A 25,644-nucleotide genomic window follows, 5' to 3' on the forward strand; every position below is an offset into this window, starting at 1 on the left:
TGGGTAATTATTTTCCGTAATGTGTTTGTGTGCACCTCGGTTGCGTCACGTTCTTTGCTGTTTACCTGTTTGTTTTTTGGTTGTTTCACTTTCATTAAAAGATGTGGAACTACATGCACGCTGCGCCTTGGTCGATTTATGACAGGGAGTTTGAGGATAGCGAGCGTGACACATGCACTCTTCTTCGGGAAAGGCAGGCCCAGCCCACTGAGGACATACTGGTTGAATCAACGTTATTTCCACGTCATTTCAATTAAATTACGTTGAACCAACGTGGACTAGATGTTGAATTGACGTCTATGCCCAGTGGGAGGCTTGGGTGTCAGTGTGACAGAGATATCCTAATAGCTATCAGCTCAACTGAAGCAGAATCAATAGGGCTTAACTGTTGGCCAGGCTGCAAACAGCAGGTCTGGTCACTGCTGTGATGCAGGGTGCCTGCCCAGCAGGTGCTGAGCTCACTAAGAGAGAAAGAGTCGCATATGTGGACCCAAGCATCACTGAGGCCAACTTCAGCAGGTCCTCACTCAGCTGACTGTCTATTTTCTGAAGCCTGATGACCATGTCATATTTTCCAAGCACTGACTATGCTGATAAATACTTTGAGGGAAAATGTACTTGATGCAATTTGTATGTGTTGCCTCATCTACCTATCTTAAGATGAATGCACTAATTGTAAATTGTTCTGGATAAGAGTGTCTGCTAAATGACTAAAATGTATATCCAGTGTGTAGCTAACATGTAAACGAAAATGTCCACACAAAAAAAAAGCCAATGTTGAGAACAGGGCAAAGTAAGATGGCATGGTTAGCTTTAATACAACAATAGATCATCCAAGAAAATGTGTTCTTCGATCAAAATAGAGTAAAACATGTATCACCGCAAAACTGCCAAGGCTATTCTTGACAGAGTAGCCAGCACGTCTTCAAAATAGAGAACTATTCTGTGCAGTGACATGTAAGCTTTCTTTTGGCTAGACCACAGTGGTCTGACAGTAACAGTTAAGGCCAAACACAGAGCCAGACTCCCCTAGAATGAAACAGACAAAGAACTAGACTCACTAACTCTAATAAAAAACAAATAGGGGCCTAGTGCCATTATCTAATGTCAAGTATTATCAATTGATCAACTGATGACTTGGGCCAATGTAGCTAGCTCTATATACAGTGGCAAGAAAAAGTATAGTTCGGCCTAAATTGGTCATAAAATGTGATCTTATCTTCATCTAAGTCACAACAGACAAACACAGTCTGCTTAAACTAATAACACACAAACAATTATACATTTTCATGTCTCTATTGAACACACCGTGTAAACATTCACAGTGCAAAAAGTATGTTAACCCTTGGATACATTTTTTTATTTTTTATTCACCTTTATTTAACCAGGTAGGCCAGTTGAGAACAAGTTCTCATTTACAACTGCGACCTGGCCAAGATAAAGCAAAGCGACAAACAACAACACAGAGTTACACATGGAATAAACAAACATATAACACAATAGAAAAAAGTCTATATACAGTGTGTGCAAATGGCGTGAGGTGGTAAGGCAATAAATAGGCCAGAGTAGCGAAGTAATTACATTTTAGCAAATTAACACTGGAGTGACAGATGTGCAGAAGATGATGTGCAAGTAGAAATACTGGTGTGCAAAAGAGCAAAAAAGTAAATAAAAACAATATGGGGATAAGGTAGGTAGATTGGATGGGCTATTTACAGATGGGCTGTGTACAGCTGCAGCGATCGGTTAGCTGCTCAGATAGCTGATGTTTAAAGTTAGTGAGGGAAATATAAGTTTCCAACTTCAGCAATTTTTGCAATTCGTTCCAGTCATTGGCAGCAGAGAACTGGCGGCCAAAGGAAGTGTTGGCTTTGGGGATGACCAGTGAGATATACCTGCTGGAGCGCGTGCTATGGGTGGGTGTTGTTATCGTGACCAGTGAGCTGAGATAAGGCGGAGCATTACCTAGCAAAGAGTTATAGATGACCTGGAGCCAGTGGGTCTGGCGACCAATATGTAGCGAGGGCCAGCCGACGAGAGCATACAGGTCACAGTGGTGGGTAGTATATGGGGCTTTGGTGACAAAACGGATGGCACTGTGATAGACTACATCCAGTTTGCTGAGTAGAGTGTTGGAGGCTATTTTGTAAATGACATCGCCGAAGTTGAGGATCGGTAGGATAGTCAGTTTTACGAGGGTATGTTTGGCAGCATGAGTGAAGGAGGCTTTGTTGCGAAATAGGAAGCCGATTCTAGATTTAATTTTGGATTGGAGATGTTTAATATAAGTCTGGAAGGAGAGTTTACAGTCTAGCCAGACACCTAGGTACTTGTAGTTGTCCACATATTCTAAGTCAGAACCATCCAGAGTAGTGATGCTAGTCGGGCGGGCGGGTACGGGCAGCGATCGTTTGAAAAGCATGCATTTAGTTTTACTAGCGTTTAATAACTGGTTGACCATCCTTTGGCAGCAATAACCTCAACCAAACACTTTCTGTAGTTGCGGATCAGACCTGTACAACGGTCAGGAGGAATTTTGGACCATTCCTCTTTACAAAACTGTTTCAGTTCAAGAATATTCTTGGGATGTCTGGTGTGAACTGCTCTCGAGGTCATGCCACAGCATCTCAACTGGGTTGAGGTCAGGTGTATTTTCTTCTGTTGAAGCCATTTTGTTGTTGATTTACGTCTGTGTTTTGGGTCGTTGTCCTGTTGTATCACCCAACTTCTGTTGAGCTTCAATTCACAGACAGATAGCATAACATTCTCCTGCAAAATGTCTTGATAAACTTGGGAATTCATTTTTCCGTCGATGATAGCAAGCTGTCCAGACCCTGAGGCAGCAAAACAGCCCCAAACCATGATGCTCCCTCCACCATATTTTACAGTTGGGATGAGGTTTTGATGTTGGTGTGCTGTGCCTTTTTTTCTCCAAAGTGTTGTTTTCCTTCCAATTTTAGTTTAATCTGTCCACAGAATATTTAGCCAGTAGCGTTATGGAACGTCCAGGTGCTCTTTTGCGAACTTCAGACGTGCAGCAATATTTTTTGGGGACAGCAGTGGCTTCTTCCTTGGTGTCCTCCCATGAACACTAACCTTGTTTAGTGTTTTACGTATCGTAGACTCGTCAACAGAGACGTTAGCATGTTCCAGAGATTTCTGTAAGTCTAGGTGACACCTCATTGAGCATTCTGCGCTGTGCTCTGCAGTCATCTTTGCAGGACGGCGACTCCTAGGGAGAGTAGCAACAGTGCTGAACTTTCTCCATTTAAAGACAATTTGTCTTACCGTGGACTGATGAACATCAAGGATTTTAGAGATACTTTTGTATCCCTTCCCAGCTTTATGCATGTCTTCTGAGATCTATTTTGTTTGAGGCATGGTTCACATCAGGCAATGCTTCTTGTGAACAGCAAATTCAAATTTTGGGAATGTTTTTTATAGGGCAGGACAGCTCTAACCAACATCTCCAATCTCGTCTCATTGATTGGACTCCAGGTTAGCTGACTCCTGACTAGTCATTAGCCTAGGGGTTCACCTACTTTTTCCAACCTACACTGTGAATGTTTAAATTCCATATAGACAAGAAAAATACAATAATTTGTGTGTTAGTTTAAGCACACTGAGTTTGCCTATTGTTGTGACTTAGATGAAGATCAGATCAAATGTTATGACCAATTTATGCAGAAATCCAGGTAATTCCAAAGGGTTCACATACTATTTCTATGCTCAGTATACTTCTTATCTTCTAATAACAGCAAACACGGACTTACATTTTTATAGTAGTAGATATGCAATAAAAGGCTATAGCTAGATCTGCCACTGCTAAGTAACCAGGTCAATGTGTTACCAAATAGGTGATGGCCTGCTTTGTTACACTGCTGATAAAATACATGATGGTGGCAGAATACAATATCATTGAGGTCTACAGTATGAGGCCTGTTCCTGCTCTGGGAGCCTGTGATCTGACAGTGTGAACACATACAGCCCCAGGCCACTGGATAGCACAGAGCACAGAAATGGGAAGTCATCTAAATAAAGGAGAAGTATGGGTATTCCCAAGAACACGTTCAGTACAGGCTCAGCAGGGCAGGCTGACGCCTGGCATCATCAGCTCTGACTACAGCTAAGTCCCAATTCTCCACACTTCAGCCAAACTATGCACTTGCACACTCCCCGTCATGGATTTAAAAGCAATGGATTGGTGTAAGCATTGTCTGGAGGGAGTTCCCACCATTGTTAAATGGGAAGTGTGCAAGTACACACTTTAGGAGAAGGGTGGAGAATTGGGACGTAGCCTTTATCCTCCTCCAGATGCAGAAACCTCACACCTCTATAGTCCTTCAGACTATTACTGTTATGTAATTTACACTGAAATATCAACAAATACAGTGCATTCGGAAAGTATTCAGACCCCTTAAATTTTTCCACATTTTGTTACATTACAGCCTTATTTTGGATGGATTAAACAACAAACATCCTCATCAATCTACACCCAACACCACATAATGACAAAGCAAAAACATGTTTTTCGAAATGTTTGCATTTCTGAATACTTTCGAATGCACTGTACATCTTGACTCAATGGTAGACGATTAGCCAAGCATGACTAGCATGCACAAAGACTGTAAATCAAAATAAGATGCAAACAACCAATACTCCTCTACTTGTCTGTCAGGGCACAAGGCGAGACCCAGATGCAGACACAGGAGGCAGATGGTTGGACTCTTAGATGTTTATTGATCCAAAAAGGGGTCAGCAAGAGAATGGTCGTGGACAGGCAAAAGGTCAAAACCAGTTCAGAGTCCAGGAGGTTCAGAGTGGCAGGCAGGCTCGAGGTCAAGGCAGGCAGAATGGTCAGGCAGGCGGGTACAGAGTCCAGAAACATGCACGGGTCAAAACCGGGAGGACTAGCAAAAAGAGAATAGAGAAGGCAGGAGCACGGGAAAAACACGGTGGTTGACTTGGACATACAAGACAAACTGGCTGCTCTGCCATGGAAACCTATTTCATGAAGCTCCCGATGAACAGTTCTTGTGCTGACGTTGCTTCCAGAGGCAGTTTGGAATTTGGTAGTGAGTGTTGCAACCGAGGTCAGACAATTTTTACGCACTATGCGCTTGTGCACTCGGCGGACCCGTTCTGTGAGCTTGTGTGGCCTACCACTTTGCGGCTGAGGAGTTGTTGCTCCTAGACATTTCCACTTCACAATAACAGCACTTACCGTTGACGGGGCAGCTCAAGCAAGGGCAGAAATTTGACAAACTGACTTGTTGGAAAGGTGGCATCCTATGACAGTGCCCGGTTGAAAGTCACTGAGCTTTTCAGTACGGGCCATTCTACTGTCAATGTTTGTCTATGGAAATTGCATGGCCGTGTGCTCGATTTTATACACCTGTCTGCAACAGGTGTGGCTGAAATAGCTGAATCCACTAATCTGAAGGGCTGTCCACATACCTTTGTATATATAGGGTATATTAGCCACTTCTGAGACTCAATCAGATAATTAATTTGATGACAAAGCAGCAGCAATACAAGGATATAACATCTATAGAAAATACAGGAATGCTTATGGGGGAGGTGTTTCTGTATATATTCAGAGCCATATCCCTGTAATGCTTAGAGAAGATCTTATGTAAAGTGTTATTGAAGTGTTGTGGTTGCAGGTTCACCTGGCACATCTAAAGCTTTTTATTTTGGGGTGTTGCTGTAGGCCACCAAGTGCTAACAGTCAGTATCTAAATAATAGGTGTGAAATGCTTGATAGTGTATGCGATGTAAACAGAGAGGTCTACTTTCTTGGGGACCTGAATATTGACTGGTTTTAATCTGTAACCAGTGCCTGTAACCTGGTTCAGGTTATTAAACAACCTACCAGGGTGTTTACAAACACTACAGGAACAAGATCATCCACATGTATTGATCACACTTTGTTCTAAAGCTGTATCCATACCCATTGGATGCAGTGATCACAATATAGTGGCTACAGTATATCCAGGAAAGCCAAAGTTCCAAAAGCTAAGCCTAAAATAGTGTATAAGAGATCGTACAAATTAATTAGCTGTGACTCTTATGTAGATGATATTTGTTGGTCTGATGTGATTAATAAGGAGCATCCAGACGCTGCACTGAATAAAGTAATGGAATAACTTCTTCCAATTATTGATAAACATGCACCTGTTTTGAAACTGACTGTTAGAACTGTTAAGGCTCCATGGATTGACGAGGAATTGAAAAACTGTATGGTTGAAAGAGATTGGGCAAAAGGAGTGGCTAATAAGTCTGTCTGCACATCTGACTGGCTGACTTACTGCAAATTGAGAAATTATGTGACTAAACTCAACAAAAAGAAGAAGAAACTGTATTATGAAGCCAAGATCAATGATATAAAGATTGATGAAAAAAAACTGTGGCATACTTTAAATGAAATTATCGGCACAAAGACAAATTGAACTCCATCTTTCATCGAATCAGATTATTTACTCATCACAAAACCATTTGATGTTGCCAATTATTTTAACGATTACTTCATTGGCAAAGTGGGCAAACTTAAGCAGGAAATGCCAACAAACAGTGAGCCATCGTACTCATGCATAAAAAAAACATATAATCAAAAGAAAAGCATTGTATGTTTGAATTTTGCAAAGTTAGTGTGGGAGAGGTGGAAAAATTATGAATAATGACAAACCTCCTGGAATTGACAACTTAGATGGAAAGCTACTGGGGATGGTAGCTGACTCTACAGCCACTCCTATCTGTCATATCTTTAATCTGAGTCTAGAGGAAAGTATTTGTCCTCAGGCCTGGAGGGAAGCCAAAGTCATTCCACTACCCAAGAGTGGTAAAGCCCCCTTCACTGGTTCTAACAGCAGACCTATCAGCTTGGTGCCACCTCTTGGCAAACTGTTAGAAAAAATTGTGTTTGACCAAATACAATGATATTTCTCAGTAAACAAATTAATAACAGACTTTCAGCATGCTTATAGAGTAGGGCACTCAACATGTGCTGCACTGACACAAATGACTGATGATTGGCTGAAACAAATTGATAATAAGAAGATTGTGGGCGCTAGCTGTACTGTTAGATTTCAGAGCAGCCTTCGATATTATTTACCATAACCTGTTGTTGAGAAAACTAGCTAACACATGAGTTTTCTCAACCTCAGCCATATCATGGATTCAGAGCTTTCTTTAATGTAAGCTTCTTCAAATGTCAAACATGCAAAGTGTGGTGTACCGCAGGGCAGCTCTCTAGGCCCTCCACGCTTTTCTATTTTTACCAATGACCTGCCACTGGCATTAAACAAAGCATGTGTGTCCATGTATGCTGATGATTCAACCATATACGCATCAGCAACCACAGCTAATGAAGTCACTGAAACCATTAACAAAGAGTTGCATATGGTTTTGGAATGGGTGGCCAGTAATAAACTGGTCCTGAACATCTCTAAAACTAAGAGCATTGTATTTGGTACAAATATTTCCATAAGTTTTATACCTCAGCTGAATCTGGTAATGAATGGTGTGGCTGTTAAACAAGTTGAAGAGACTAAATAACTTGGTGTAACCTTAGATTGTAAACTGTCATGGTCAAAACATATAGATTCAAAGGTGGGGGAGTAGTCTGTCTGTAATTAAGAGATGCTCTGCTTTTTTGAAACCACACTCCACAAAGCAAGTCCTGCAGGCTCCTGTTTTATCTTATCTTGATTGTTGTCCAGTCATATTGTCAAGTGCTGCAAAAAAAGACCTAGTTAAGCTGCAGCTGACCCAGAATAGAGAGGCATGTCTTGCTCTTCATCTGCCCCGGTCTCTACCGCTCTGCCCTGGCCTCAACCACTCTGCCCTGTTCTCAAAAGCCCTGCCTCGGTCTCTACCGCTCTGCCTCTACCTCTACCCCTCTGCCTCTACCCTGCCCTGAGTGCTGGAGTCTGGCCCGTTGCCTGACTATAAAAGCCTGAGAGCAGCTATAACGAGAGGAATAAAGGATATCCATCTGAAGTCATCATACTCTTGATATCGAAGATGTCTGCGCTGAGGTAGTCTGAACACCACATCCCCCCTAAGACGTGGTGCCAGCTTTAGGAAGTCTCCCTGCACAAAGTCGATGCGCTCGGCCACCTCATAGACCTGGGCGTTGTGCAGGGACAGACGCACTGGGTCGATGTCAATGGCTAGCACTACAAGGGGGAAGGGACAGGGAGGACAGAGAGTCAGACACACAGGGAGTACCACTCAGGACAATAACTGTTAACCTATAGGATATAACAAGTGCCCAGAGGTTTTCCTGGTCACATCACAGAAAAACTCTCTTCACAGTGAGAACAAACTGGATGGCATTGCCTCCTACTCCACAGAAGGTGTCTATGAGTGGAAACTGTGGTCGGCTATCTTGACAGACAGACAGACAGACAGACAGACAGACAGACAGACAGACAGACAGACAGACAGACAGACAGACAGACAGACAGACAGACAGACAGACAGAACAGACAGACAGCAGAGAAAGACAAGCCAGACAGACAGACAGACAGACAGACAGACAGACAGACAGACAGAGACACAGACAGACAGACAGACAGAGACAGGACAGCAGACGACAGACAGACAGACAGACAGACAGACAGACAGAACAGACAGACAGACAGACAGACAGACAGACAGAGACAGACAGACAGACAGACAGACAGACAGACAGACAGACAGACAGACAGACAGACAGACAGACAGCAACAGACAGACAGACAGACAGACAGACAGACGACAGACAGACAGACAGACGACAGACAGAGACAGACAGACGACAGACAGACAGACAGACGACAGACAGACAGACAGACAGAAGACAGACAGACAGACAGACAGACAACAGACAGACAACAGACAGACAGACAGAGACAGACAGACAGACAGACAGACAGACAGCAGACAGCAGACAGACAGACAGACAGACAGACAGACAGACAGACAGACAGACAGACAGACGACAGGACAGACAGGACAGACAGACAGACAGACAGACAAGACAGGACAGACCAGACAGAGACAGACAGGGACAGACAGACAGACAGACAGCAGACAGACAGACAGACAGACAGACAGACAGACAGACAGACAGACAGACAGACAGACAGACAGACAGACAGACAGACAGACAGACAGACAGACAGACAGACAGACAGACAGACAGACAGACAGACAGGAGTAAAAGGCTTTAACAAACTGAATACAAAGATACAATTAATATATATTCTAATTTCTGTCATTTTACTATAATACAAGGCAAATTAAGTGTATTTTAATAGTCACATTTTAATAAATCAGAATTTATCTGATTTGGGAGGTTTTGCAAAGAGAAATACTGTGGTCCCCAATGCAAAGCATAGCCACCAGGGGTCAGACAAGTGTCAAATGGTTTTGTTCAAACTGCCATTCTGATATTCAAGCCAAGTCCAGAAATATAATATATAATCTAGTTGATTTATTTTGTGGGCTTATGAAGTCATGCTAGTGCCATGCGCAACTTCACCAAAAGAACCAGAACACTATCAGTGACAGTTACATTTCAAAACAGCTGTCATTCACAACATTTTACTGCAGGCAAAATACTAATATTAGGCCTGCTGGAATATAAATTAGATGTGGGTTTGCCATCACACCAGGAAAAGCCTAGTTATGATTATACTATACAAGACAACACAAAAAGTATTCAAGAAGTATGCTGTGGATATTGAGATATATTAGACTATGTGGAGAGACTGGGATGCTTCATAGACCACGTCCTCCTGTCTCCCCTCGGAGACCCCTAGACCATCTGCCATCATTCTCTAACTGAGTCTAGCAGTCATTGCTGTTTTCTGTTCCGCTGCTTGTTTTCACAGCCTCCTCAGAGAATAAACACCTGTTAAGGCAAACAATGATGGGAGTGGTCTCTACTCTTTTAGCGCTTCACGTCTCTCACACTCTTTTATTATGCCTTCCTTCCCTCCATTCTGAGAAAAGTGACTGAGGAGAGGACAGATTTTCCAATGCTAATTTTACTGGGGCTCAAGGGAGGGTCCAAACAAAATATTGAGCTTATGCATTCCCCTAATGTCTATTAGCAACTATGTCTATGGGCGACTAGTTAGAGTTGTATTCTCAAACAGATCTTGAAGGGAAGACAACATCATGTCGGAAGTTTTAAAACCGAGCTACATCACTTCAGTCCCAGAAGACTAGACTACCCCTCTTCACAATCTGCTATCTATCATTAGCCAGGCACTGCTACACATGATGAAGCTGTACAGGCACTTTCTCAGACTTTACCCCTATGTCTAATTGAGCAGTAGACACCATAGGAATCTGAAAGGAGTAGGTGTAATCTGCAGTGGGTTTCAGCCATGCTACGGTATGCATCTAGGCTCTTCTCTGTTGACATGAATAACTGAATAGTTATGAAGGCTCTGATCTCGTTTTCAAACAGAATTCAGAATGCTCTGTGAAAGACTTCTTATTTGAGCTAGGTAGACTAAAGACATATTAGTCATAATACTTTGGAGAATAGGGAGATTCGGAAGGATGAGATAGGCCCTCTGATAACAGATAAACTCTTTCCCAGAAATAGGTTGGAGAAGGCCGTCAGTGAGGTATAAACTGAGCTTTAAAAAAAAACTTTTATAACCCTACTAACAGTAGGGCGGGATGCTATGCCTCTGCTTAGAACTATAAGTATAAATATAAGAAATCTAAGATGTGTCAAATAAATGATATCCAGCTCAGGGCTCCAGCTATACATTTGATTTGCTAACCTTCTAGCTAAATGTCAAGATAAAGCTTATTGGTTACAATCAGGGGCATAATTGTTTTTGGTTTTAGTGAAATAGTGCCCCTTGTTTTTTCCGGTAATGCCGTATTCCCTGGTATGGTACAGAAATAGTATGAAAATCTGATACCGCCCAACCCTAACTAACAGTATGAATATTCTAGACTACAAGGTTGCTTTTATTTCTGCTATAGTCTCTGCTCTTTTTGTTGAGAGAGAGATTTGATTTCGATTTTATAAGGGCCTCTTTTAGTTCTCATTTGGACTAATCTTCCAAGAGTCCTTAAACATTAAAGCACAATTTATAATAAGATCACATTTTCACATAACATACTGTTACAAACAGACATAATACACTGACATATTGACCAGATAAATACTCTAACAGTCTGAAAATATAGAGTGATTCCTTCATCTACCATAGTTCCGCACAACCTTCCAATTTATTATATTTAAAATGGTTCTAAAGTATTGTATGAATGTATATATTGAAATGTTTCTGGTTTTCTCAGATAAATTATTCAATTTCTTTATTGCTCTAAATCGAAATGTTATTTTGCCTATTTCTCTTTTCTGTCTGGATAACACAGATGATGGACACTATATTCCAAGTATTTACTGAATGTCTGTCTCTTACCAACTGAATACTGTTGTGAATAGTTTGGCTGTTTTAAATGGTGTACATTGTGAAATAAAATAAGCATGTTTTTTTTCAATTATCTTGTTGATTGATGACCAACCAAGAGCATTGAGCATGACTCCAACAGAATAACCATATCTCCACCTTAAAACAATTCTTGCTGCTTTGTTCTTTTCAATCTGCAGCCTCCTAATTTCACTTGCTGATGCATTTCCCCAGACCACAGAACAGTAGTTTACCTGGCTCCCAATTAGTGCTTGGTTGTTTGCTTAAGAATCTTTCCTGGTAAATATTTAGCTATCTTTCTGATCATGCATACCTTGGATTTCTTGGTGTTCAAAACAAGTTTGTTCAGACAAACCCACTCCCTGATATTTCCCAGATCTACTTGTAGAGCTTGCGGTACCTGTTGAACCAATTGTCTTGCTGTATAAATTGTAGCATTATCTGGAAATATAGTAGGTTGAGTTTCAGACAAGGCATAACAAAGGTTGTTGGTATATATTAAGTAAAGAAGTGTCCCAAGACAGCTGCCCTGCGGTATTCCACAGTTAAAAGCATGAGGGGAAGAAAACAACCCATTGATATAGCTGGACTGTTTCCTGTCAGTTAGATATTACTGTACCCAATTCCATGCTGCTAAACACTGTTTAGCATGCTTCCATACATTTGTAAATGTCCCCTTTTCCAATTACCAATTAAATATATATTTCAGTGGAGCTGCAATCTGGGGAGCAGCATAGCGAAGTAATTTTTTTTCTCCATAAGATCATAACCTGTAGATTTACCATCAGGTAATGACTTGAATAGGTTAAACACCTCCTCCACTGACACCGTTTGGAAACTAAAAGAGCAGGTGTTTTTGCTCATGATATGATCATCAATCCATTGGACAATTGCTTGTTTGGGAGAATGGGTGTTTACATTGTCGCTCAGTAAATTCATTTTCTTTGTAAAAAAAAATCAGAAAAATGATTGGCAATGTCAGCTGGTTTTGTTATTGTTCTCCTGTCAACCTCYACACTAGATGGGTATGATGAGATAGATGTTCCAAGTAGGCCCTTAACTGTATTCCATACCTTTTTACAATCATTTTTACAATCAATAAAATATTTTTTGTAAAATAATGTTTTTTTCTTACGATTTAATTTAACTGCATAATTACGTAGTATTCTATAATTCCGTTCATCAATTTCTAGTTTAGATTTGGCTGCTAAGACTTTTGCCATATTATTTGAGAAAATGCCTCAGCCAGTTAATCATCAATCCATGGAGATGGACGAGCCCCAACAGTACTCTTTCTTACTGGTGCATGATGGTCCATTACCTCAGTGAGCAAATCAATAAAACATTCTGTAGCGTGATTTAAATCATCCTCTAGATAAATCAGCTCCCAGGGTACAGCGGCCAAATCATTTTGAAATAGCTCATGATTAAATCTTTTCAAATTTCTCTTGACCATAGTTATAGTCACAATATTATGGTCTGTCCAGCCCACTGGCATTGATCTGGCTTTTAAGCATTGCAATAGTATATTACAGAATATCAGATCAATGCATGTGTCCGAACGGTGACCTAACTTAGTTGATGATCTAGTAGTACAATGAATCATTTGTTTCAAACCACAGCTCTCGGAATATATCATTAATTTAGTTATATTTGAATTATTATGATCCTTCCAATGTATATTAAAATCACCCAATATAAATACATCTCTGCTACTATTTGTGGCCTGGTCAAACCCAGTGCATAAGTCATCCAGATCGAGCTCTAAGGTGTCCTGAGGTCTATACACACATCCTACCAATATGGCTGCCTGGTGAGGCAGATGTACTTGAGCCCATAGTGCCTCTATTTGACATACATTAAGGTCATTCCTCCTCTTAATGGGTATATGATTCTGAATGTACAGTGCTACACCCCCACCATTCCTATTCCTGTCCCTTCTAAGTACTCTATCCATGGATGTACATTTTCCCATCATTTACAGATGCATCCAAATGCGTTTCAGTCAAAGCTATAATATGAATATTATTTATGTTGACCAAGTTAAAAACCTCATGTATTTTGTTAGGAAGGCTACATACATTAACCTGAGCTATATGCAACCCTTTCCTTGCCAAGTGGAGATCAATAGATCATGTATTCATTATAGTTGAAGTTGTCATGACACACTACAACACAAACTCAGATTTAAACAATGGATTAAAATAGCCAGTGAGTTACTCTAGAGTCCCGATACAGTTGGATTAAAATAGCCAGTGAGTTACTCTAGAGTCCCGATACAGTTGGATTAAAATAGCCATTGAGTTACTCTAGAGTCCCGATACAGTTGCCTGTTGATATAAAGTTTATCCATCACCAAGGAGACTCGTTGATTCCGGGAACGCTTTTCCTTCATGATGGGATATCCGTGGGGAAGTGATCATTCAATCCAAAATCTGTGTTTCTGAGTTCTCTGCCCCAGCTCTTCACCATTTCCATTTGCTTACAATGTTCAAAACATGCAATAGCCCGTGGCCTTTTCCCAGAGGCCTTACTCATTCTCTGGACTCTGGAGACAGTGACATTACGCACGATATCTGTGGGCAGTTTTAGTTGAGTTGACATAAAGTCTCGGACAGTGTCCTCACAGCTTTTGCTGTTGTCATTCTCTGGCATCCCTGAAAAGATTAGTTTCCCCGTATTGATTGACACTGTACATCAAGCAAGGTTTCTTTAAGTTGTTTGTTCTCCCTTTGCACCACCTCCACCTTGCTATGAATAGAGTCTACAGTACCTTTCAGCACTGTGTTCTCTTTCCTTAGATCATCAATCTGACTTTGGCTGAATTCTAGACTGTCACATAATGCATTGATGTCCTCTCGTAGTATATCCAAGATATCAAGTTTGGCAAGCCTTTCATTGATGGATTTCAACAAGTCAACATCCATATCGTAAATCTCTCCCCACTCACGCCCTCTTGCTTGGGGATGGTTTTATGCCATCGTTGATACCGCTTGGCCAACTTGGCTTTGGTTTGTTGATTGGGTTTGTTGTCCTTAACAGTGTTTGAATCTTTGAGTTCATAAGTATCTCTCGTCAATGAATCGTTCAAGCTCTTCAATGGATTCTGAAGCATCCAGCGTGTTTACAGGCAGAGTAAAATAACGGATGTATCTTTCCGGATCTGTACAGGCCGTTGGTAGATACACCCCCCAATTTTTTTTTACAATTGTGTCATCACTAGGACTGTTATATTGAAATATTTCCTGCAAACAATTAACCAAGGGAGAGAAGAGCCAAATTGAGTACAGCTCCCGGGGAGGAGAAACTGACAGGTGGGCAGATGCACTCGGAACAGAACCTGTGACACCTGTTTCAGCTGCAAGGGAGAGAGAGTAAAGGAAAGGAGAGACTCGAGATTCATGAAAGAGTTGCTCTGCTGGGAGACAGGGAGAGAGCCTGATGCTGTCATGTCATGTGACACAGGGTGAAGTGTGAGGTGTGCTTCACTGGCGTCAGCACTTCTCCCTACAGACAGGAAGCGGAGTGCCCTGTCTGCCAGCCAGCAAATCCATGCACCCACTACACCACCATCTCAACCTCCCTGCCTCTCTTTCCCTCTGCTTCTCTGAAAACAACATGATGTTAGACTTCAAGAGCAGCAAAACTGTAGCTTTTACCTTGGACATAACAGCCATCCGTTTCTCAACTGAAGAGAAATATAACATTCAGTCACCTTGAGGCAAATCCTTTTCTTTTCAGAATAAAGTGCATTCCTGAATCACATTTGACAACACTCCATTTGGGCTGCATGAATAGAAGTGGTTGGGAGACTACAATAGTTGTTCTCAAACTAGAGAAATATTAACACGTTAACAACAATAATAACGTAAAGTTGTTCCAAAATACTAACTAACCCTTTCTGCTTGAGCCTGTATGAAGAAATTGGTTGTGTTTCCTGAAGTGTGTGTGTGTGTGTTCTGTTTGCTCTGTGACTCAACTTGTTCCAATTTGATGCCCTCATCGAACCTGGAGAAGAGGCGGTAGTGCTGGACCCAGTACTTAGCCAGCTCGGGCTTCACTGCAATCTCAGCTGGCATCACTCCACATTTCCCTCTTTTCTTGGTATTATTGTTCTTCTATTTCTTCCCAGTAGCCTCTGGAAATAGGTAGTGCAAAAGTTGTACAAGACTACAACAATCAAACAAGAAATACACTAACGTAGATCTGACATGAATTGTTTATGAAGAAACCCTGGGTTAGAGAAAGGTCTAAACCGGCTGTTGACGCAAACTCACCTGTGTTATTGTGTTCAGGTGCTCCGGGAACTAAGTAGTCTGGTATGTCCAGTGAGTACACCTCTCTTCTGAATTTAATCTCATCATCCTCTTCATCTTCTATTCTGGTGAAGAGGTTCTGATGAGAGGGTTGCTCAGTACTATCCAACTCCAGAGGGGTATTCCCCCCTCCTATCTTCCTGCTCCTCTTCCTCCAGTCTTTCTTCTTTTCCCTCTGCAAATGGACAAGCAGGGCTCCCCCTGTTTGCCTGGTCAACTGGTGTGTCTGGGACAGCTGTGTCATTATCTTTCTGAACTTTCTGGAGGAATCTCTGAACCTGAAGACAGATCAGGACATTAGTGAGTGATCTGCAAGTACAAGACACAAGCATGAGCAATAAACACTAAATCAACAGAGAAGCATGACAAGTTTGACAACAAAATAATACTTTAAATAGGCCTAATCAGTGCTGAAGTCATTTCTAGCGGGCCTGCTGGATGATGGAGCCATTTGCTGCAGACAGTAAAAACGGCAAGTCTTGCCCAGAAGATCAATTCAGTGAGCTCATACAGAGAGATGAATGGAAAAGCACTGCATTTAAGACCTCCCACAGTGCGACACTACTTTATAATGTAGTAAGACATTAAGTTTCTCCTTATTTGAAGTGCTGTTTCTGCACACTCAAGTACTTTGACAAGTTTCAATTTCTTTGGGATAAGAAAATCCAGCACAGTCAGCAAACAGAGAAAAGCAGCATTTCCTAGCTTCTCTATTATGGTGTGAACAAGCATCTGAGTTTATAGCGACCAACTGAACCCTCTGAAGGTCAGCCAGTGATGTGAACTTCCTACATCAGCCGTCCAAAGGTAGTCTTACCAATGAAATGTGACTGACTCAAATAAGCGGATGATACATGAACTTTAAACAGCACGGCTACCCTTGAACCAGTGCAGTGTGCCGGCGCATTGTAAATAAATTCAGTCGGCCGAAAACAGTGGCTGCATGTTTAAAGAGATGCAGTGTGTCAGAGGGTGTCAGAGGAGGGCAGCACTGACAGGGAGGGGGGTGGGGGGGATAGGAGGGGCTCCTGTGGAGTCTTGGCTGCTCTCCCATTCTCTCCTCTGCCAGCAGACACTGAGTGAACACTGAGGCTGAGGCTACAGGTAGCTGAGTTAGACATGATGCAGACCTCTCTGACAAAGCTTCCCCCGGTGTCAACCACAGCACATCTTCCTCCTCACCACACTCATCCATTTGCTAGTCAGAAGCTGCTATGAACTGTTTGTGTGTGCTATAACTGCTCAGCTACCACCCGGTTACTCAACCCTGCTGCCCTATATACATACATACTGTAGACATGGAATCACTGGTCACTTTAATGTTTACATACTGCTTTACTCATTTCATATGTATATACTTTATTCTTCTCTACTGTATTTTAGTCAATGCCACGCCAACATTGCTCGTCCTAATATTTATATATTTCTTAATTGCATTATTTTACTTTAGATTTGTGAGCATTGTTGTGAATTGTTAGATACTGCTGCAGTGTTGGAGCTATGAACACAAGCATTTTGCTACACCCGCAATAACATCTGCTAAATATGTGTATGTGACCAATAAAATTTGATTTGATTAAAAACGAGGGTGACTATTGCTATCAAAAATAATTTCAGAATAATTGGTCAAATGTTTACAAGGCTTACTTTTTGAAAGGTCTTGCTCAGCTTGGGCTCTGTGGCAGGATGCACTCCTACCTCCATGTAGCTTCCTATTCCTCCCAGCCTTCCTACCCTGGTGGTGACTGGGGCTTAAACTTCAGCACACTCTCAAACCTAATACATCAAAACATGAAAAGAGATTGATTATGTGAGATTGTCCTCTTAGAATATCATACAGATAACTGGTCTCTGTTCGAAATGGCACCCTATTCCCTACATACTGTAAAAGTGCACTACTTTTTGACAAGGCTGGTCAAAAGTTGTGCACTATAATAGAGAATAGGGTTCCATTTGGGATGTAGCCCAAGTCTGATGTAGTAATGCTCACGTACATGGGGTCGTGGCTGCGCTTTAATCCCAGTTTATCCCAGGCTTCCTCTACAGACATCTGAGGGTTCTCCTCCACATCCAGTTCATGACTGGGTCAATCAATAGATCAGATGACATCATTAGCCTAACAAACAATCACAATGATTGAACAAGGCTACATCCCAAATGGCACCCTATTCCCTATATAATGTACTACTTTTGACCAGAGCCCTATGGGGTGCCATTCGGAGAGCATGCAGAACAATTTTGTTAAAATTTCACAAAGCATTGTGTAGGCTTAATCATATATCAGTCCCCAATACCAGCCTTTGGGTTGGAATGGACCATGTGATTCTTACTGATTTACATCTATACAGATTCTACAGAATCTATTTACAGAATCCTTGGTTAATTGAAACATGATGGAGTGTTTATCATTGGACATAAACATCTCCTTAGATCAAACTGAAATTGAAAAAGACAGTGGATCAGCACTTTCATTCCTTCCCCAGGCTGACACTTTTACATTCAATGCATCATAGTCAATATTTTAAACCTTTACAGCTTGAAGCATAGTCCAATTCAAACCCATAGGAAAGATATGTCAGTCACTGTCAGCATATGGCAGCCAATTGAAGCAGTGATATTCAGTAATACTATATTGGTTGAGCAATAGAGGCCAATACTGAAAAATGCAGCAAGGGATGGATATATAGACAAATTATGTCATGTAGCTTACCTCCGCTTTACTTTTGCAATTCTTCTATGTGGCGTTTCTTCACCATCGTCACCTTCATTATTAGATGCTCTTCCCTCACTTGATCCATTGTTATTTTTCTGGGAACACCCATCCTGTGTCTGGAGGGAAGAAACGTGTACATTCATTTATCCCTTCAACATTACATTCTACATTCATGTTTTCTGATCAAAAGGATAAAACAGGGAAAAGGAAGTTGGCATGTGGTGTAAAACATTGCTACAAAGCCAGATAAAACAGATATTCTATGCCATATAAATGAGGGCAGTGTTGTGTTGTATGGGATCAGTCACGGACAGGATGGAAAATCCCAGAGGAAAGGGAGACGTTGAGTCAGGCAGTGGTGCGCGCCACTGTTCTCTATGACAAGAAGAGCCATTCAAAATGCATGGGCCTGTGTCACATGGTCCTTTCATTCAAAGGAACACATCTTTTGATTGTATTATGCATTAAATACTCTGACAGAATCAATGCACAATTTGGAAAAAGCCCAGAAATACAAGGACTAAAATACGTTTTCAAAATTAGGTCTGTTGTACATAAAGTAATTTTGAGTAGATCATTGGGCTGCCTGGCTACTCTAATGACATTGTTGTTTGAGAGATAGAAATCATTGATATGTCAATATAGTTTCAGTCTCCTCAACGATACAGGATAGTTGACTAAACTGAAAAACAGAAAAAGCATGTATATAGGTTGGTGGGGGGACTCACCTCTTGACTCAGTGGGCTTGGTGTTTGAAGAGGCAGCTCTTTTGCAATTACCACCATCACAAGGTTTATCATCATTTCCACTGACATGGTCTGCTTGCTGTTGGCCCTAATCACACTGGCCAGCTACCACTGACAAAAGTCTGCCCAATCAGATCGATCACTTCACTAGTGCCCGCCTGACTTCACTTCAGCCTTCCTCCAAACTCTGACTCCCCTGGGTCACGACAGGGAGTCGGCTCTCCATCGGCTCTGTTTCAATGGGTGCGCTGCTTGATTAGTCAAGGACTATTGCCAATGCTTATATAAATGGGTCTATTTCAAAACAGGATATGAAATCCATGGTATGGAGAAGATTCCAGATGAAGGAGCAGCTCTTATAGTCTATTATCCTGGGGCTATTCCCATTGACTATTATTACTTTCTGGCAAAGGTCATCATTCAAAAGGGACGGATTGTTCACTCAGTCGCTGATTACTTTCTGTTCAAAGTTCCAGGTAAGATCTTCACAGTTTAATTTCCCAGTATCTAAATATAAAAGTGAGATGTTACATTCAGCCCTCTGTATCTAGTTGATCAGTAAAGTGTATAGCCTACAGCTGCCGTAGTCCATTCTTACTACATGAGCTACTTAGACCCTAAAAGCAGGACCTTTTATTGTTCTCTGTAGGGTTCAAGCTGCTGTTGGAGTTGTTCAGTGTCATCCACGGGCCCCAGGAGGAGTGTGTGAAGGCCCTAAAAAGTGGCCACCTCCTGGGCATCTCACCTGGAGGCGTGAGGGAAGCCCTCCTCAGTGACGAGACCTATCCACTGCTCTGGGGGAAGAGAAAGGGCTTTGCACAAGTGGCTATCGATTCCAAAGTGGTACATATTGGTTTTTGTCTCCTGTCTTTGTTCTCACAGGATGTGTCCCAAATGGCACCCTATTCCCTATATAGTGCACTGCTTTTGCCTGGGAGGGTGGAGGTTCTGCTTTCCTCCTGGCCCCTCACTGAGATCAAATCAAACGCAGCCTTAGTGCTTTCAACAGTGGGATCATTCTTCTCCACCTGGAGTGAATGTAGCTCTTCTTCATCCAGATTCTCAGGAGCTGCTTCCCAGTGGATGGCATTCTTCCTCATCAACTTTGTCCCCTTCAAGAGAGAGAGCATCGGGGCAACATTATCTTTTTCTTTCTTTTAGGTGGACTCTATGGTGACGGACAGACATAGGCAATGTTTACTTGCTACTACGTACAGCTCTTTTCTGTGCAGAGGAACTTATGAACTCCACAGGCAGTCTCATGCTTGCCTTAAGTTGGGCTTCTTCATCGATCGGTCCATCCTCCTCTTCAGCCTCTTCATCTTCTGACAGCTCTTCTCCATGCTCATCCTCTGCCTCCGAGAGTGCAACAATAGGCAGAGTTACAGACAAAACCTTCAGTTTTCAAAGCTTGTGAAAAAGTAATCAAAATGCATGTCAATCATTAAAAGGTGTGAGGTATGCCCAATGATCTATACAAATTTACGATCACTACACACCGGGAGAAAAAGAAGATAGTGAAAAGTGAAAACAGTGCAACACAGTTGACATTGAGTGTTGTACTTGTTGTGAGCTAACTTAACGTTACTTACTGTACAAAAGCTCTTGAGCACAATCAGTGTATTGTCCCATGATCATCTCCAGCCAAGCTCATTTGGCTAAAAATAATGTCGACAACCACATTCGATCTTCCATTATTAATCATCATGTGGTTCACATTTGCTATCTGATCAAATTCAGACATAAAATATACAAGCTAGCTAACATAAAGCCTATTCCACTGCAGTTCATTCCACACAAGTTGTTTTGCCTCGATGACATTCGTTCCTGCTTGTGTCACATGAATAAGGAACCGGTTGAACAAAGAAGAAAATAATCTGTAATCTTCCTGCTATCGACTTTCCAAGGGGATCAAACCAGTGCTAAAAAAGTATGTAATTATTTCATAAAAATATGGTATTGTTATTTATGCAATAACTAGTATAGATGTTCATGCAGTAGCTGTACTAACGTTAGCTCGTTATGCATTGATGTCAATGCTAACGTAATTGAGGTCATTCAGCCTCAAGAACTAGCTAACGTTACCACAAACAGAAGTATATCTTTGTACCTACTGTGTAAATTAAAAGTTTGCTAGGTAATCGAGGGAAATGCGATTCATAATGAGCAGCTTTTTCATTATTGTGTCTAGTTTGCTAAGGTGTCTAGTTTTAAATTGGACTTTAAAGTTGTAGCTCACTAGCTAGTATGTTATTCGCTAGCTAGCTAGTTATTACAGCGCGTTAACGAGTGGTGTCAAGACAGTACACAGCTAACGTAGCTAGCTAACTCAGCTGTCACAAGTGGTGAATGAATGGCATTTACTTTCATTTGTCTTTAGAGTCTGGCCCTGGAATGATCTGTCCCCAGTATTATTTACGCTGGAAAAATAAAAGGTTTGTGAAGTATTACCTTTTAAGAACTTATAGCTAGCTAGCTACATTTTATAATTTTTCATTCAGTGATGCTGCAAATACCATTTGATTACTTGCTATTTGGGTTGTTTATCAAATAGCTGCACTTCATCTAGCTAATTGTTAATTTATGCATGCTGATTTCATTATTTGTATATTAACCAGCATGTGTAAAACATGCTCTCATTGTAATTTGATTTACTTTAATGTATTGCTATTGTACATTAGCCTTCTTCTCTCCATTCTATACTTCAGGCCTGCCGATTGGCAGATGGTGTCCTCATTCGACTTGGCTTCCTTTGGGAGAGGCTAACTGTGGCAGGCAGTATGTCAAATGGGAACGAGTCCTACATGTTTGGTGATGGAGATGATTTTCTAGCCTGCCTCTTTCACACATTTGAGGAATGGTCAGGACTAGGACCACTGGAAGACTATCTGAGCTATCTGGAGTACCTGGCCTGGGTTTTCACCCCTCTGGTTGTCGTTTTCATCATGCCCTTCCTCATTGTGATCTTCCTCTACCTTTCCATCCTCTTCCTCCATGTGTACAAACACAAGAACCAGCTCAGGGAGGCCTACTCCAACAACCTGTGGGATGGTGCTAGAAAAACGCTGGCAACATTATGGGATGGCCACGGGTTCATCTGGCACGGTATTTATACAAGTGGCGAAGTGGTCTAAGGCACTGCATCACTACAGACCCTGGTTCGTTTCCAGGCTGTATCACAACCTGCCGTGATTTGGAGTCCCATAGGGCGGCGCACAATTGGCCCAGCGTCGTCCGGGTTAGGATTTGGCCGGGGTAGGCCGTCATTGTAAATAAGAATTTGTTCTTAACTGACTTGCCTAGTTAAATAAATATTGTGTGTATGCCAGGGGATGTTGCAGGGTGTTTGTCTATTGCTTTGTTTACTTCCGTTTTACCATGACAATGACTATTGCCAATGCTTATATAAATGTGTCTATTTCAAAACAGGATATGAAATCCATGGTATGGAGAAGATTCCAGATGAAGGAGCAGCTCTTATAGTCTATTATCMTGGGGCTATTCCCATTGACTATTATTACTTTCTGGCAAAGGTCATCATTCAAAAGGGACGGATTGTTCACTCAGTCGCTGATTACTTTCTGTTCAAAGTTCCAGGTAAGATCTTCACAGTTTAATTTCCCAGTATCTAAATATAAAAGTGAGATGTTACATTCAGCCCTCTGTATCTAGTTGATCAGTAAAGTGTATAGCCTACAGCTGCCGTAGTCCATTCTTACTACATGAGCTACTTAGACCCTAAAAGCAGGACCTTTTAATGTTCTCTGTAGGGTTCAAGCTGCTGTTGGAGGTGTTCAGTGTCATCCACGGGCCCCAGGAGGAGTGTGTGAAGGCCCTAAAAAGTGGCCACCTCCTGGGCATCTCACCTGGAGGCGTGAGGGAAGCCCTCCTCAGTGACGAGACCTATCCACTGCTCTGGGGGAAGAGAAAGGGCTTTGCACAAGTGGCTATCGATTCCAAAGTGGTACATATTGGTTTTTGTCTCCCTTCTTTGTTCTCACAGGATGTGTCCCAAATGGGACCCTATTCCCTATATAGTGCACTACTTTTGACTGGAGCCCTATAGGGAATAGAATGCCATTTGGGGACAGACAGTACATGTCACTTCTTACTCTCACACAGGAGCATAACTTTATCTGAAATCATCTTAGATATTTAATGTCTTCTTTAAAATTTTCAGCCAATAATTCCGATGTTTACTCAAAACGTCAGGGAAGGATTCCGATCTCTCGGACGGTTAAGTATGTATGCTTAACTATTAATTTTAATTGCAGTGTAACTTATTTTATTTAAACCTCATTATAGCTCAAATTAACGTGAACATTTTATATTTCTCAGGCTTTTTCAGATGGTCGTATGAAAAGTTCCGCGTGCCGATGGCCCCTGTCTATGGGGGATTTCCTGTGAAGTTTCGTACATACCTAGGCAACCCCATCCCATACGACCATAACATTAGTGCAGCAGAATTAGCTGAAAAGGTAAGTCATTATGCAACTGTAATTTAATGGTTACTTACTGTCTGACATGTAGAGCACACAAAAGTCAAATGATTGGGAAAGACGGGGTCAGAGAATTTTCCTTTTCTGATTTGCAGACACAGCAAGCAGTTCAAGCACTCATTGACAGACACCAAATAATTCCTGGGAATGTCCTTCGAGCATTACTAGAGCGATTCCACAGCAGGCATAAAGACAAATAAATATCCTTTTGAATAGCCTTTTGTTAGTTAAATGAAGCAGTTACTTGTTTTTAAGACAAACTGTTTGAGTATTATCATGTGATCAATTGAATGTTTAACTGATTCCCGGTTTCTGTTATTTCACTATATTAGTACTTTTTCCACTCAGTTTGTCACAAACCAAGTACAGAAAATAAGGTAAATTGTAAAGGTGTCATATACCCTACAAGTGTCATTATAATGGTTAATGTCAAATGTGCAAATTGAAGACATTTGTGCATTGTTGTATGATTCCACAATTGATTTGCACAAATTGTTCAAAGTTCCACTGGCAACAATTTCAATTTAAGAGGCCTTTCTTTTGTTTAACAACTGCAAATATTGGAATAATATAGCAATTGATATACAGGGAACAATATAGGTATGGAGACTGGGCTGTGTTATTTTCTTTCGTCTGTGTAGAATGTTTGCCTTTTGATTGAAATAATTATATAATTTCTTTCATTTGTACATTGTTGTATTATGTAGGTATGTACTGTAGCCTATGCACTTTTAAAACCTATTGAGGTCCATTATCAGTGTGATTCAAGACGGAAATTATTTGTAATGTTACAATAAACATGTTTTAATGAGTGTTGCTGGTTACAAGTAATTCCTTTAAAAATACTCTTTATACACTGAACAAATTTAAACACAACATATAAAGTGTTGGTCCCATGAACTGCAATAAATGAAAACAGAAATGTTCTATATGTACAAATAAAATAAAAAATGTACATCCCTGTTAGTGAGCATTTCTTCTTTGCCAAGGCAATCTATCCACGTGACAGGTGTGGCATATTAAGAAGCTGATTAAATAGCATGATCATTACACAGATGCACCTAAAGGCCACTCTAAAATGTGCTGTTTTGTCACAAAACCCAATGCCACAGGTGTCTCAAGTTTTGAGGGAGTGTGCAATTGACATGCTGACTGCAGGAATGTCCACCAGAACTGTTAATTTCTTTACTGTTGTTAATTTCTCTACCATAAGCTGCCTCCAACGTCTTAGAGTTTGGCAGTTCATCCAACCAGCCTCACAACCGCAGACCACATGTATAGTGGTGTGTGGGTCAGCGGTTTGCTGATGTCAACGTGAACAGAGTGCCCCGTGGTGGTGTGGTTATGGTATGGGCAGGCATAAGCTACGGACAACAAACACAATTGCATTTTATCGATGGCAATTTGAATGCATAGAAATACCGTGATGAGATCCTGAAGCCCATTGTGAGGCCCATTTTTTTAAGGTGTCTGACCAACAGATGCATATCTATTTCCAGTCATGTGAAATCCATTGATTAGGAACTAATTTATTTATTTCAATTGACTGATTTCCTGTAACTCAGTAATCTCTTTGAAATAGTTGAATGTTGCGTTTTATATTTTTTTTCCAGTACTCTTAAATGCAAATGGAGCCACAGACAGCCATTTCAAGATACAGTATTTGGGAAGTGGTTTCAAACAGAATATACAATTTTCTTGAATAAAACCTCTGGGTAACTTTTCTGCACTAGTGGTTTTCAGGGTTGTAATGCTTCAATAAGAATGATCAAGTAATTATTTCTGGCATATACGTCAAATGTAACTAATGTTAAAGTTCACTGTAATGTGTAGCCTATGATAAAACCCATTTAGTGTATTTTTCTGTACTAAGTTGTTGAATAAAAACACTGCCCACTGATGCCAATCCAAAGGTGAGAA

General features: G+C 41.2%; 1 protein-coding gene and 1 pseudogene across 5 annotated transcripts; one reads left to right on the plus strand and one right to left on the minus strand.

The window, feature by feature from the left end:
- Nucleotides 1–794: 794 nt before the first annotated feature.
- On the minus strand, nucleotides 795–20,905 carry LOC111956322 (trimethylguanosine synthase-like; annotated as a pseudogene).
- Nucleotides 20,906–21,064: 159 nt separating this feature from the next.
- On the plus strand, nucleotides 21,065–24,536 carry LOC111956321 (DGAT1/2-independent enzyme synthesizing storage lipids). Of its 5 annotated transcripts, none has more exons than XM_023976773.2 (8): nucleotides 21,065–21,155; nucleotides 21,606–21,660; nucleotides 21,934–22,330; nucleotides 22,655–22,822; nucleotides 22,996–23,189; nucleotides 23,406–23,466; nucleotides 23,564–23,703; nucleotides 23,820–24,536. In XM_023976773.2, the coding sequence occupies exons 3-8, from the start codon at nucleotides 22,006–22,008 to the stop codon at nucleotides 23,922–23,924; spliced, it is 993 nt and encodes a 330-aa protein (XP_023832541.1). In that variant the 5' UTR covers nucleotides 21,065–21,155; nucleotides 21,606–21,660; nucleotides 21,934–22,005; the 3' UTR covers nucleotides 23,925–24,536. The 5 variants fall into 5 exon arrangements, with proteins under 5 accessions (XP_023832541.1, XP_070292658.1, XP_023832543.1 ...); XM_070436557.1 differs by having other exon boundaries at nucleotides 21,934–22,155; XM_023976775.2 differs by lacking the exon at nucleotides 21,934–22,330.
- Nucleotides 24,537–25,644: the final 1,108 nt, after the last annotated feature.

This window comes from Salvelinus sp. IW2-2015, linkage group LG32 (assembly GCF_002910315.2).
Source record: "Salvelinus sp. IW2-2015 linkage group LG32, ASM291031v2, whole genome shotgun sequence".
Classification (NCBI taxonomy): domain Eukaryota; kingdom Metazoa; phylum Chordata; class Actinopteri; order Salmoniformes; family Salmonidae; genus Salvelinus; species Salvelinus sp. IW2-2015.